This window comes from Hemicordylus capensis, chromosome 2 (assembly GCF_027244095.1).
Source record: "Hemicordylus capensis ecotype Gifberg chromosome 2, rHemCap1.1.pri, whole genome shotgun sequence".
Taxonomy (NCBI): Eukaryota; Metazoa; Chordata; class Lepidosauria; order Squamata; family Cordylidae; genus Hemicordylus; species Hemicordylus capensis.
The window spans coordinates 400,239,179-400,253,847 of record NC_069658.1 but is presented as its reverse complement, the minus strand read 5'-3'; the positions used below and the strand labels follow the sequence as shown (position 1 = coordinate 400,253,847).

At 48.0% G+C, this 14,669-nt stretch overlaps 1 protein-coding gene across 2 annotated transcripts in view; it reads left to right on the top strand.

Moving 5' to 3' along the window:
* The first annotated feature begins 13,632 nt into the window (after positions 1-13,632).
* TIMP2 (TIMP metallopeptidase inhibitor 2) overlaps positions 13,633-14,669 on the top strand; it is a 47,840-nt gene continuing 46,803 nt past the window's right edge. The window contains exon 1 of one of the 2 annotated variants that reach the window (XM_053292633.1): positions 13,633-14,278. In XM_053292633.1, coding sequence (XP_053148608.1) covers positions 14,149-14,278 — 130 coding nt within the window. In that variant the 5' untranslated portion in view covers positions 13,633-14,148. The remainder of the gene's footprint in view (positions 14,279-14,669) is intronic. The other variant, XM_053292635.1, reaches the window with a different exon arrangement.

Genomic DNA, 14,669 nt, shown 5'->3' with positions numbered 1-14,669 from the left:
CACCTCCTGCTCTTGGTGGCCGCCTCCTCTTGCTGCACCTGACAGCCACTGCTGCCTCCTACTCCTGGTGGCTGCCATCCCTATTTTCTCCCCCGTCCTGTCACTAGTCCGGCAGCTGCTTGCGAACTCTCGCGAGAGCTGCCACACATAGGATTAGCGACGGGTACGCCTAGAAGAAATAAATATATAGATACTATAAAGAGGGTACAAACAGGGTAATAACATCAAGTACAATTCAGTGCTAAAAAATTCACAATGCTCCCTTCACATACAGTTCTTAAAGATAGAGGATTCAGGTTGATAGGAATTAATTGGAGTAATTCCATGTAAGTGCATGTGACAATGGGACGCCAAAAGGAATTTTGTATGTTTGTATGTATTGACTTGTATGGTACTTGTAAGAAAAGGAAGTTAAGTTTCTTTAGCTTTTTTTCCATTTGGATTGCCTGTTAATGCATGTTAATTTTTACCTATTTTGTTAAATACATTTCTAGATTTTTAAAATTATCTTTAAGGGTCAGCTCTTATGATCACAAGCACCATGGCTGAATTATGGTTATCCACACTGGCATGATCTTGTGAACCCGCGCCACATCGGCAATCTCCATTTCTGTCTCAGAGCGGAAACAAGCATTAAGCATCTAGGATCCAAAGTCGGGTGGCTGATCTTGGGACACTCCAAATCATGATCCACTAATTGTGTGAATCTACATCTCTTACCTATTCCAGTTATCTGCATGTGACATGCCCTCATCTGTGCATCCACCATTGACGCCTGTGCCTAGAGTGGATGCCACACACACAGCTGCTCTTGCATCCTGCCTGCACTCTATGGTTCTCAAGCCCCAGCCTTCCGATACCCTCTGCCTGGTAATACTTGCTTGCAACACCTGCCTACACCTGCCCCAGCACCCACACACCCAGCCCTTTGCAGCACAGCAAAGCATTCCATGGACAGCAATGCATGCACAGCAGCCCCACACTCTCCTACCAGATGCTGACAGGGAGAACTGACTGCCCATGGGCACTGATGAATGGGCATACGCCTCCCTGCTAACACAGCCGAGAGGAATGGGTCCCTGTGGGAGATGCCATTCACTGGCCGCCTGTCAGACTCACTGTGGCTAGCAGTGTGGAGCAGTACCTCCCTGCCCTCACTTCCTGGAATGCACACCTGCCTATCCTGGGTGCAGGCAGCGTCCCCGTATGGTGGCAAGCCCCATAGATGGCGCTGCCCAAGATGGCCCATGGATTTGCCAAATCCTACCCTGGGTTGCCTGCAGGACGGTCTAATTGCACACAGCCCACTTGTCCATCTAGTCCTGGATAGCCCCTTTCAGTGTGCCTGCCTCCCCGACTCACTACCCGGGTGACCCAGGGATTGGCCAGGTCATGCCCTGGGCGATCACCCCACGGCAGGGAAGGAGTTAGTGTGGCTGCCGCTTGCTTCAGCAGCTCCTCCACCTCCCTGGGCAGCCCAAGCAGCTCCGAAGATTGCCAAAGATGGCCCAATGTGCTTGGAGCTGCAGCAGCTGCCCACTCTGGCATCAGGGCCACTGGGAGTAGGGCTGGCGTTGGTCTGTGGCGATTCCTAGCTGGAGGTAGAGCAATGGCTGCCAGGATGCCATCTAGGTCCTGGGTCGCCAGTGCAGTGTGTGTGTGTGGGGGGGTCTGCGGTAGCTGAGTGGAGCCACCGGGGTGGGGGGAGATCGCATGCGACATGTCCGCACACACCAGGCACTTCCGGTCCGACGTACACTGAGGTGGCAAGGAGGTACGCTGCCGCCCTGTGGGACCATTTTTAGACACAGCGCCGGCGGGAGAAATGCGGCCGAGTGGAAGGGGGAAGAGCACCCTCCATGGTCCTTAAAGCTATCCGCCCCCACCTTCGAACTGGCGGAACCACCAGACTTTCAAACTGGTTCTGAGGTTTGTAAAAGGGCCTCCGAACCGGTTTGTGCACATCCCTAGCAATAAGGGACATGCTGGGGACAGGGGTGTGTGTGTTGGGACATTGTAAAAGATGTCCCAATTGGCATGGTCTTCATGTATCGGGGTACCCTTGACCCCAATAGGGGAGGTTCGTTCCTGGGTGGATGGAGCCCAATAATCAGCCCAGATGAGAGGACTTAAGATCAGTAAGTATCTCATCCTTCTAATCATATGGACCAGGGAGGCATCATACAAACCAGCCCTTTGGCTTGCTAAGTGTGCCAGCACAACACTCAACACCCATTTGGTTTACTAGCAAGTGCACATTCCTGGACCTGAGGAAGGCAAACCTTTTGTGAGTCTTTGCCACTAGCCATTCCTTCAACCAAGGTTTCTGGCTTAGGCCTGTCACATCTCCAAGTACAATACCAGCTAATACCCCAGCTCCTCAATCTCCTGTAGTTCCTTGTTTAAACTCCCTTGGATTAAATTATTATCCATGAGCAATTTAAAATGAGCTGCTCTTTAGTTATTTATTTTTAAATACTCTGAAATACAGATTTATATAAAGATTCCTGGTTGCATAGTGCAGTCACCTGGCTCTTCAGTTATATGGCTCCACTGGCTTTTCACTAAGTTTCCTATGGCTGCAGTTTTGTTAATGCTTACTTGAGAGTTTGTCCTACTTAACTAAGTGGGGCTTACTGCTAATAGGCAAAAGATCAGAACATCTGGTAGCAAAAACTCAATTAAGAAAGAGGGTCAGTGATATAAATATACATAATGGTCTTGCTTTTTTGATTACCACATGATGGGTGGGGGGAGGATTCTGTTTCTTTAAACAATACAACCTTAAAAAGATATCTCACAGCTTTAGATAACTATGGAACAAGAAGTGCATTTTACAGAGTTAAAAATCATCGTTTCAATAGTCCAGATAAAGCATTATAATAAAACATGGTATGGAAAATTAATTTACATGTGTAAGGTGAGGGTATTATTAGTGGATTTGCCATACTAGCCTAGTGGTTGGTTTTTCTTCTGTACAATACTTCTCGAGGACAATCACTTGAGGAATGATCACTATTGCTCTTCTAGATTCAAAACCAGCTTGTTACTAGAGGATGAGGATTTATTGACAGAATCAGCTCCTGAATAACTGGCATGAACAGGTCTCCTTGTTGCTCAGGTAATCCTCGTGGAAGCTTTGATAGAGAGGATCACTTGACTCACTTTGGCCTATTGGGTGAAGGAGGCTTTATATTCTTAGCTGGTCTCTCTGCAGTTCCTCTTTTGACCAGAGCTGGCCGGGTGATGGCACATAGGCTGAATCCTTCAGGATTCTAGCTGCCAAAATCCAAAGGAATTTCCTGCAGGATAATGCAATTTCCTGTTCTGGAAATAATTAGATCTGATTTCACTTAATCTTTTCCGTAGTAACATGAACTCTATTAAGAACTTTGTTTGAAGTTAGTAAGAAAGAAAGGTGCATGGATTTTCCACAAGGTTCTTATCTATATTGTTGCTCTCTATTGCACCAATAAATCACACTGTTATCTTATTAATATTTTTTTCATTGTTCCAGTCTTTGGCTGAAACAATTAATAAGTTCTGTATTGATATGGGAAACTGGACTCCTGATTCTGCTGCTATACAGAAGCACTGTTTTAGGTTGCCAGAATCTCTTACCTCAGTCTCTGGTGTATGATGATGATCTCATGTCTCAGTGAGAAGCTACTAGTTGTGGGGGCAGAGGGGGGGCTACAGCTCTAGAAAAGTTTCCATCCAGCCTTAAGGAGACTAACAGAAATTTGTCATTTCCTGAGCAGGATCAGCATTTTAAAAGCTGCTTGAATAGTTCAGGTGTGAGACCACTAGCTGAGTGAGCACTGTCAGCATTTCAGAGCGGAAAGAAACACTACCACAACTACTGTAGAACAAAGAGATCAGGGCTCTAGATGTCCACAAATGCCTTGTACGGGAGCACAATCTTAGTGACTGTGCTGGTCCCATACAAGGAACACAGAGACGGTTTGTCTGTTGCATATTAAGACAACCTTCGGCTTCCTCTGCATGTGATCCCTATATTAAGAACATAAGAACAGCCCTGCTGGATCAGGCCCAGGGCCCATCTAGTCCAGCATCCCGTTTCACACAGTGGCCCACCAGATGCCACTGGAAGCCTACAGGCAGGAGCTGAGGGCATGCCCTCTCTCCTGCCGTTACTCCCCTGCAACTGGTACTCAGAGGCATCCTGCCTTTGAGGCTGGAGGTGGCCTTTAGCCTCCAACTTGTAGCCGTTGATAGACCTCTCCTCCATGAAGTAATCCAAACCCCTCTTAAAGCCATCCAGGTTGTTGGCTGTCACCACATCTTGTGGCAGAGAATTCCACAAGTTGATTATGCATTGTGTGAAAAAGTACTTCCATTTGTTGGTCCTAGATTTCCCGGAAATCAATTTCATGGGATGACCCCTGGTTCTAGTGTTATGTGAGAGGGAGAAGAATTTCTCTCTATCCACTTTCTCCACACCATGCATGATTTTATAGACCTCTATCATGTCTCCCCGCTGTCGTATTGTGAGTGAATCTGTGGCAAGGAGCTCTCCTGTTTCTTTCGAAACTGACCCTCCCCTTGCCTATAATCACCCAGGTCTGAAGTTCTTCCTAGTTCTAGATCAGTTCCTAGAACTCCCCTGCTAGTGCTAACTGAGCAAAGAGACACTTTTGAAGTGGTGATTTAGCACTTATATTTAGCAGGGGGAGAGCAACTGGCCCTATCCAACCCCAGCACAGCATCCCTCCAGTGGCTGTTGCTGGTATCTGCTGTTGCTGATTTCTTTTTCGATTGTGAGCCCTTTGGGAACATGGGAGCATCTTATTTATGCGTTATTTATTTTTCTATGTAAAACACTTTGGTTGAAGAGCAGTATATAAATATCGGTCATCATCGTAGTTCATGTCTACTGTGCCTATTTTCCTCTCAGATGTACATTTTCTGTAGTGCAAGCATTAAGGATCTCACACACACGCGCGCGCGCGCGCGCCTATTGGTGGCAATTGAGCAAAATGAAAATAGGAGAGGAGAAAATTTGAGAGGAGAGCTGGTCTTGTGGTAGCAAGCATGACTTGTCCCCATAGCTAAGCAGGGTCTGCCCTGGTTGCATATGAATGGGAGACTTGATGTGTGAGCACTGCAAGATATTCCCCTCCGGGGATGAAGCCGCTCTGGGAAGAGCATCTAGGCTCCAAGTTCCCTCCCTGGCATCTCTAAGATAGGGCTGAGAGAGACTCCTGCCTGCAACCTTGGAGAAGCCGCTGCCAGTCTGTGAAGACAATACTGAGCTAGATAGACCTATGGTCTGACTCAGTATATGGCAGTTTCCTATGAGCATTTGGGGATATCTTGTTTTCATACTGCACTGAAAACTAGAAATCCAGCATTGTTTGATACAGAAAGCCGATCAGGGATTCCCCAAAGGCCAAATTAGACATCATGTTACAAATACCTAGTTTGCTGTTTTTCCTCTTAAAAGAGCTGCCACAGGGGTGGAATCTGGGTTGTGACTGTGGTATAGGAGTAGAGAGCATTTAACCCTTTAATTTTGTGCTGTTGTAAATGACACCATTGAGGGCAACCTATTGCTCTGGGGAGCTAATTTTCAGCAGCAAAATAGCATGGAATCAAAGAGTTAAATCTTTTCTACTCCTGCATTGCGGATCCAGTCTGGACCCCCTTCCAGCTGCTCTTATTTTAAGAAGAACAGCTATCTAGCCAGTATAGCAAGCCCAGAATGACTAGCACCAAACCTGCAAGCACTAATAACTTGGATCAGGTCTAGTGAGTGGAGTGTTGTGTGCCCTGGCAGGTAGGGGAAGCAAGTGATAAAGTTCATTTGAAAAGAGGGACTTTAGTTCCAAAAGTTCCAAACCGCGGCATGCCAGACCAGCACCAGGTTCAAAGCAGGGCTAAATACACCACACCACATGCCAATAACAAGTTTCAGGAGCAGAGGGCTAACTCTGAAATTGATTCTGAGCAGAGAGAGTTCCAGAGCAGTCAGGTGCAGGGAGGCCCGCAGCAAGCCCTCATCTAGAAGCTCCTAATCTCAAGCAATTCCGGCTCTGAAGCACAGAGTTCACAGGACAAGTCTTGTGCACACAACAATCTGCAAACAACAAGCCCATGTCTGAAAGGGTCCTGTTTCAATGATTCAGCTCAACAGCTTCTTGGTTATTTCAGGCTCAAAGTCTCTAAGCCATTTCAGATGGGCTGGTGCACAAGTCAGGGGAAAGGGTGTCAGCACGAAGTAGGTGCTTGGCTGAGCAGTTCCTGAGGCTGTAGTGGGAGGGTGTCCATCAGCAACCCCACATTCAGAAGGTCACGTCTGTGTTTGGTCCCAGAGAGTACTAAGAATGTTTTCTTTCTGAGGTCTTCTCGGGTACAAGGTGTAGGAAAGCTGAGCTGAGGGGTTTCCTGCCCAAATGAAAGAGGCCCAAATGAAAGAGGAGTTAAGGGGTTTCCTGGAGTGAAGAAGTCAAGGGGTTTAGCGGTGGGAAAAGATAATCTGATTACTAACAGGGTGTTCAGAGGAACTGGCATAGCTGTCAGGAAGTACAAAGGGCAGCAGGGTTCATTGAGGGCCAAATTCATTTACTGGCTAGAAGAGTCCAGATTGCATTAGGGTGGGGTCTGATTAGTCCACTAGCACAAACAAGGACCCTTGTTTTCTGGACTGGAAATTCAGTCTTATTCAAAATGCAAAGTGCACCAGATGGGACCTCACCTTTCCCAGGCTCAATGCTCCATTATCTGCCTATATGTAACCCTTTCTGGCTGGATCAAAATGGAGGCTGTTTCTCCTGCGTCTGCATAGCAACAGTACTTGGAACAAATGTTAAATTCTAAACCGGGGGTGGGGGGAGTCTGGCAAGAGGACAACAGAGCATGCCTGATGCCCTATATTGACATTATAAATTTACACTGATCTTATAGCAGTTAGAAGAGCTGTGGCTTTCCCTAAGGAATCCTGGGAGTTGTAGTTTGGAGAGGGTACTGATAGTCTTGTTATAAGATGTGTTGTCTCTCCTTCACAGAACTCCAAAATTCTGGTTTAAGCCTGTAGAGCAGATATGCCCAATTGCCAACGCAATAGCTGCAAAACTACTTATTCCCAGTCCTAACTAGAAAATATTTAGGGCTGCTGTTCTCTGACATGAGGGTTGTTTTTATGTTTACATCCAGGCACCCAAACACTTGCCTTGGCCAGCTAGCAAGAGAGCTGTTGGGTAAGGCATACCTGGAAGTTTTTCACATGGGGCGTTTAAAGCCCTTTAGCTTGCATCTCCTCCGGAATAGCGGGTGTGCATTCACACAGTGGGCAGATTTACCCCAAAGTCTCTGCGAGCTATCGGGGAACACTTCACGTACAATTCGGGTTTTTCACTGCGTGTTAGAGTTCAGCCTGATATATCCAGGGTTAAAAAAAATCCACTTTTTGTGTCGGGTTTGGGGGATAACTTTGAGTTCGTAGTAAAGCCTCGCAGAAAACTCATGGTAAAGCCTGCTGTGTGGAGAACTCCCTGGGGAGGAGCGGGCATCCCAGTTGCTGCTCTTGGAAGAGACAGGGCAGGGGGAGGAATAGAGGCAGCTCAGGTTCTTGCTTCATCCTGCCAGCAGAACTATCTTTGGCTTCTATGGGGCAAGTATGGGGTTTTTTTGCGGAGGGGGGGCTATGATGAAGTGTGTATGTGTGTGTGTGTGTGTGTTTAGTTAATGCCAAGCAATCATGGCAATGTTCAGCTATCTCACCAGGGCTGTATCTAGCCTACGCAGGGCCCTCCATAAGTATTGTTCTGGCTCTGCTGAAGAGTCTCTGTTGCAGCAGTGCAGGGGTCCTATAAGTCCCCTGGGTGCCCTCCCCTCTGGTCCCCCTTTTCAGACAGCTCTGTCTGCCAGCTCCCAAGAGCAGCAGAGTTTTCCAAGGAAGGGGCATCTTCAACCTCAGTCAATATCAGCCCATCTTCTGCAAGATACTAACACAGGGAGGAAAGGGGGAAAGAAACAGGAGCGTGGTCAGATTTGTTCAGCACAGAGAAAAACCACACTACCCTTAATTGATAAGTGTATGAGATAAAAACGTTGCCAATTCCTGAAGTTATCCAACAGACTGACCATGGGGTAATTTTTGCTACCCCCATGAGGGGTCACTACTTTCAGGTCCTGTTGTGCAGGCACTGGTGTGGGGTATAGGTCAGTTGTTTACAGGCTATTTCTCACCTCGGAATTTACACTAGTGCATGTGCAACACAAATAGTTATGAGATAAGCTGAAACTATTGCGAAAATTTGGGTAGAAAATTCCCTCCAACACATGCACGCACACATACATGTTGCCTGGGTCCCTGCAAAAGTGGGTGTGGGACCTGCGGATGTCTGAGTCCCAGGGCTGGACCATCCCTTGACCTGTGTTTACTAAGCATCCATGCTTTCTGTGCTGTGAGCAATAAAGCCCGCAAATGGCTGCACATGTGTTTCCATTTATCTCCAACAGCCATGACTCACTGCTGGGCGCTCAGCCGGCTCCACTCCCTGACTGTCGGCAGGACCTGCCTCCACCCTGGCTTCCTGACCCTAGTATTGTCAAAACACTTATGCAGATCCTTCTGCTCCCATAGGAAATGTCTACACACCAGTGGGGCATTGTAAGGCTGCTCTACGGTAACTTGACTTCCTTCTCTGCAACAGTTTGGTCTAAGGTGAGAACTGAAGGCTTAGAGGGTCGTGGGGACATTGTCCTCACTCAGTTCAGAGATGAGGCTGGTGTAGGCCACAGGCAAATTACAGTGTCTGTATAAAAATCCATGAGAGGTGTTAGGATACAGAATCTGTGCTCATGCTAAATCCCCATCCCTTAAGGGGAGCACTGTAAGATATTCCCCTTAGGGGATGGGGCCACTCCGGGAAGAGCACCTGCATGCTTGCCTGCAGAAGGTTCCAAGTTCCCTCCTCCCTGGCATCTCCAAGATAGGGCCGAGAGGGACTCCTGCCTGCAACTCTGGAGAAGCTGCTGCCGGCCTGTGTAGACAATAGTGAGCTAGATGGATCAGTGGTCTGACTCTGTATATGGCAGCTTTCTATGTTCCTAAAAGGAAAGAACCTAGAGACAACCTCAGGGCAGCAGTGAGTCCCACTAGGGGGAAAACAAGGTTACAGGACAAAGGCATTTTGAGAGTGATGAGAAGAACCACCTCTTTCCTTATGTAACATAGGCCGTGCTGATCAGGAACGTGGTGCCAATCTTGAAGGCCCAGACATCAAGGCAAGATCTGTGGCCTCTGCTGTGAATAATGGGTAAAAAGCAGGATGCACATCATGCTTTGCAAACGTTTTGGGGGTGGGGGAAAGCAGTGCTTGGAGGTAGTCAGCACTTCTAAAAGATGCTGTGAACTCAGCATCCAACACCCATACTGTCCCTTGTGTATATTTAGGACAGCAGCTTCCCAATTTGGTTGAGATGAAGCTCGATGCATATGAAGAACTGCAGCACAGCCTATATGTATTTAGCTCTGACACAATGCATGCTGGGAAATACAACTTGAACTAAGGTTGAGATACTTCATAAGAACATAACATAACATAAGAACAGCCCTGCTGGGTCAGGATCAAGGCCTATCTAGTCCAGCATCCTGTTTCGCACAGTGGACCACCAGATGCCTCTGGGCAGCCCACAAGCAAGAGGCATGTGCATGCCCTCTCTCCTACTGCTACTCCACTGCAACTGGTATTGAGAGGCATCATGCCTCTGAGGCTGGAGGTGGCCCACAGCCATCAGACTAGTAGCCACTGATAGGCCTGTCCTCATGAATTTGTCTAAGCCCCTTTTAAAGCCATCCAAGCTGGTGGCCATCACCACATCCCCCGTGGCAGAGAATTCTATAGAATTTCCTGGCCTTCAGTTTAATGAGATGATCCCTGGTTCTAGTGTTGTGAGAGAGGGACAAAAATTTCTCTGTGTGCACCCTCTCTACTCTATGCATAATTTTATGCACCCCGATCATGTCTCCCCTTAGTCACCTCTTTTCCAAACTAAAGAGCCCCAGATTTGCCTCATAAGGAAGGTGCTCCAGGCCCCTGATCATCTCAGTTGCCCTCTTCTGCACCTTTCAAGTTCTACAATGTCCTTCTTAAGATACAGTGATCAGAACTGCACACAGTACTCCAATGTGGCCGCATCATAGATTTGTATAAGGTCATTCTAATATTAGCATTTTTATTTTCAATCCCCTTCTTAATTATTATTAGCATGGAATTTGCATTTTTCACAACTGCTGCACACTGAGTCATCACTTTCAACGAGCTGTCCACCACAACCCTAAGATCTCTCTCCTGGTCAGCAACTGATAGTTCAGACCACATCAGTGTATATGTGAAGTTGGAGGTGTGTGCCCCAGTATGCTTCACTTTTACACTTGCTTGCATTGAACCGTATTTGCCATTTTGTCACCCACTCACCCAGTTTTGCAGCTCCTCACAATCTGTTTTGGATTTCACTACCCTAAATAGTTTAGTTTCATCTGCAAATTTGGCCACTTCACTCCTTACCCCAATTTATAGATATTTATGACCAAGTTAAAAGAGCACTGGTCCCAGTACAGATCCTTGGGGGACCCCAATTCTTACTTCCCTCCATTGTGAAAACTGTCCATTTATTCCTACCCTCTGTTTCCTGTCCTTCAACCAGTTACCCCTTATCACACAACTACTAAGTTTGCTCAAAAGCCTTTGGTAGGAAACTTTGACAAAAGCTTTTTGGAAGTCCCTGTATACTATGTCAACTGGATCACTTTTATCCACATGCCTGTTGACACTCTCAAAGAACACCAAAAGGTTGTTCACCTCAAGACGTGCCCATGCAGAAGCCATGCTGGTTCTACTTCAGCAAGGCCTGTTCTTTCATATGTTTAACAATTTTATCCTTAAGTATAATTTCCATCAATTCACCCAGCACAGAAGTTAAGCTAATCAGCCTATAGTTTCACAGATCCCCCTCTGGATCCCTTTTTGAAAATTGGAGTTATATTAGTTAATTTTCCTCTGGGACAGAGCCTGATTGTAGGGACGTTATGTATTTTTTGCTAGGAGCTCAGCAGTTACACATTTGAGTTCCTTCAGAACCCTCAGGTGGGTGCCATCTGGCTCTGGCAATTTGTTAATTTTTAGTTTTTCAATACAGTTTAGAACATCCTCTCTCATCACCTCAAATTGTCCCAGTTCTTCAGCCTCCAAGTCTGAGAAGCTCAGTTCTGGAGCAGGGATATGGTCAGTATCCTCTGCCGTGAAGACTGATGCAGATAATTCAGCTTCTCTGCAATCTCCTTATCCTCCTTAATAATCCCTTTTACACCCTCATCATCTAAGGGTTCAGCCACCTCCCTGGCAGGCTTTCTGCTTCTGATATATTTAAAGAGGATTTTGTTATTTTCTGAAGGACACCTTCTTCCCTTTTATAGCTTCCCTGACTCTACTCATTAGCCATGCTGGCATTCTCCTGAAATTGGTGGTACCTTTCCTCCTTCTTGGTATACATTCCAACTGAGCCTCTATTATTGTGGTTTTAAATAAGATTCATGCTTTCTGGAGTGATTTAACCCTCTTGACTTTTCCTTTCAACTTCCTTCTTACCAGTCCCCTCATTTTTGAGAAGTGTCCTCTTCCAAAGTTTAACACATCTGTGTGGGACTTCCTTGGCAATGCTCCATTGGCATATAAGCTGAATTGGATCACACTGGTTCTACAGCCAGTGGTTCTACTGGTTGTACAACTGGTTCTACAACTCTGACATCTGACACCAAGTCCTGGGTGCACCATTCAGGATAAAGTCCAAGGTCGCCTTCTCTCTGGTTGGTTCCATGACCAACTGTTCTAAGGCCCAGTCATTTAGCATGTCTAGAAATTTGGCCTCTCTGTCAATACCCACACGTGAATTTTGCTTCGGGAGGTCTGTTAGGATTGCCCAATACCGTCAGGATTACTATTGTTGTGATTGCCCAATACCCACATATGAATTTTGCTTAAGAACATCAGAACAGCCCTGCTGGATCAGGCCCAGGGCCCATCTAGTCCAGCATCCTGTTTCGCACAGTGGCCCACCAGATGCTTCAGGAGGCCTGTAAAGTTCATGAGATTTTTTTGACTCCGATGATATGGAGAGGGGATCCGTGGTTCTCAGCTCCTTCCCAGTGATCAGAGAGTCTGGACTGGGGGGTGAAATCTCCTATAGCCTGGCTGGGAGAACAGGAAAAGCCAACTGGGTCAGGATATTGGGCAAACTCCTGCCTTGTTGCCAGCAGCTGAAATGTTTTTCCTTCTACTGCTATGAGATTCATTCTAAGACAGCAAGGGTGGGAACTGTTGATGTTTTAGGGCTGAGCTATGGCATTGAAAACAATTTCTAGGACTTAATTTGAGCCAGGACTCACAAAAATTTAGCTCTGGAAACTGTTTTCAGTGCATGACTCAAGCCCAAAATATGTGAAGTAATAATAAGTGAGAGTGCCTTTGAGCATATGCAGAGGTCTTCTCCTTCACCAGAGTAATCACAAACTGCCCCCAAATACATGGGATCAGAAGATGATAAAGATGGATTGGTACATGGTTTCTGAAAATACAGAAAATTTAAAGTTTCAAGTTTAAAAACTTAAATCAGATTCATTACTGACGTCCCAGTTGACCTAGACATTTCACCCTCTGACCTGGAAGCCCTTCTCTCCAATCCAGTGGTGAAGATGGATTAGTATTATGTGTCTTTCCAGAACTTCTGGCATTGCTACATTGGTATTGTTAAGTAATTCTCCTTTTCACGAGGACCATGCAAGAGTATGTACACTTCAGTTCCTTATTCGGACAACTCTGTGTTGAACAAGGAAAAAGGAACAAACTGGGGGCAAATAATAAGGAAGAGGGAACTAGGAACCAACTTCAACTAGGAACCAAACTTCAAAGAAACCAACTCTTCATCATGCCTAGAGAAGGCAAAGAAGGGCATGCTTGTCTACAGCCTTCCCCACATTTTCCTCCAACAGCATCACTTCAAAAACGTCCTTTTTGGAGCTCTTGTTGTTATCCACACTGGCTAGACCTTTAGGCGACACTTGACATTCAACATCACCCTCTTAGATTGCCAGCAGATCTTTGACGACTGCTTGGCCAGCTGAGCTGACGTTGTCGGATGTTTGGGCAAGAGAAGGAGCATTTTAAGCTGCGCTGTGCTAAAGTATTTGTTCCGAGCGGGGGTGGGGTGGGTGGGTGCTGTTGTCTGAATGGGAGAGAGACGGGCAATTTTGGTTTAGGCTAGATTTACTAAGAGCGATGACTTTAGGGGAAGCCTTAAGGAGAGCAGCAGGGCTGGTCGTTTCTGTGGATTAAGCAGAGGTGTAGGACTGGTGTGTGTCCCTGGTTTTGTGGGGAGTCGCGGACAAGCGAGAAGCAAGCGGGGCAGCCCTAACCTTAATGGGAAAGGCGGCTGCTGTTCCTCACGGTGGTGGCTCCTTTAGTCACATTACTACAGTTCTGATGCTTAAAAAACATGGAGCGCCACGCGTGCTGGGTGTTGCGCAGACCAAAGTTAATGAATCCACTGGGACTGCCTGGAGAGTTGAGCGCAGCAGAGCCCGAGAAGGGAGGGCGCTGTCAAGCAAAGCAAGCCCGCGGACGGCTGCAGAAAGCGAGCCTGCCGGGGCCGGAGGCGAAGGAAGGGAGAGCGGCGCAAGAGCGCTGACGGGAGCAGGCGAGCCGCCCGCTCTGGCCCAGTGCCACCGAGAGGAGGGGCAGCAGCGAATCCCCAGAGCCCATTAAAAAGCCAGGCTGAGGAGAAGCCAGGAGAAGAAAACACCTCCATAGAAGGCAGCAGCAGCAGCAGCAGCAAAAGAAGCAGCACAGCCAACGAGGCGACCAAGACCCGAGGGGCTTCTCCTCTCCCCGCGGCGCGATCCTCTCCCCGAGCGAGAGGCCGACGACGCGGAGAGTCAAACTTTCGGGGCTGGGCTGCAGAAGCCTCGCAAGTGCCCCCGGGACCGCCACAGACGCCGCAGAACTCAGCAGATCGAGCGCGCGCGCGCGCTCTCGCGTGCCTGGATGAGGCGGCAAGAGCTGTGAGCAGGAATCTCGCCCACCCGCCGGTCCGTCAGTTCGCCCGCCGTCCCTCCCTCTCTGCAAGATGAGTGCTACGCTCCCGAGCCTCCTGGCCTCGCTGGCCGTGTTGCTCCTCGGCAGGATGGACCGCCTCGCCGACGCCTGCAGCTGCTCCCCGGTGCATCCGCAACAGGCGTTTTGCAATGCAGATGTAGGTAAGAAAAGGACGGCCACCCTCCCCTTCTCTGCGGCTCCCCTAGCGGCTTCTTCTCTCGTGGCGTGATCCGCTCCCGCATTTCTTCCTCTCCCGGGAGGAGCTGCCTTTTCTCTCACTTGTCAGCAGCCAAAAGCCCTCTGTCACCCTGCAAGCAAGGAGGCGCGGTGTGTGCAGGGAGGGGAGTGGGGCTGTTGTCGATCCACCCACCCCCCTCCCCACCCCGGGCCCTGGTCAAAACCTACCCGCTTCTACCCAGCAATTGCCATTGTTAACGAGGGTGCCTACAGGCTCTCTGGGGTCCGTTAGATTGTCCTTCCGCCGACCGGTTCTCCTCCGTCGGCTGGAAAAACAACAACCCCAAAGTGTCGCTCTCGTCTTCTCGCCTCCTC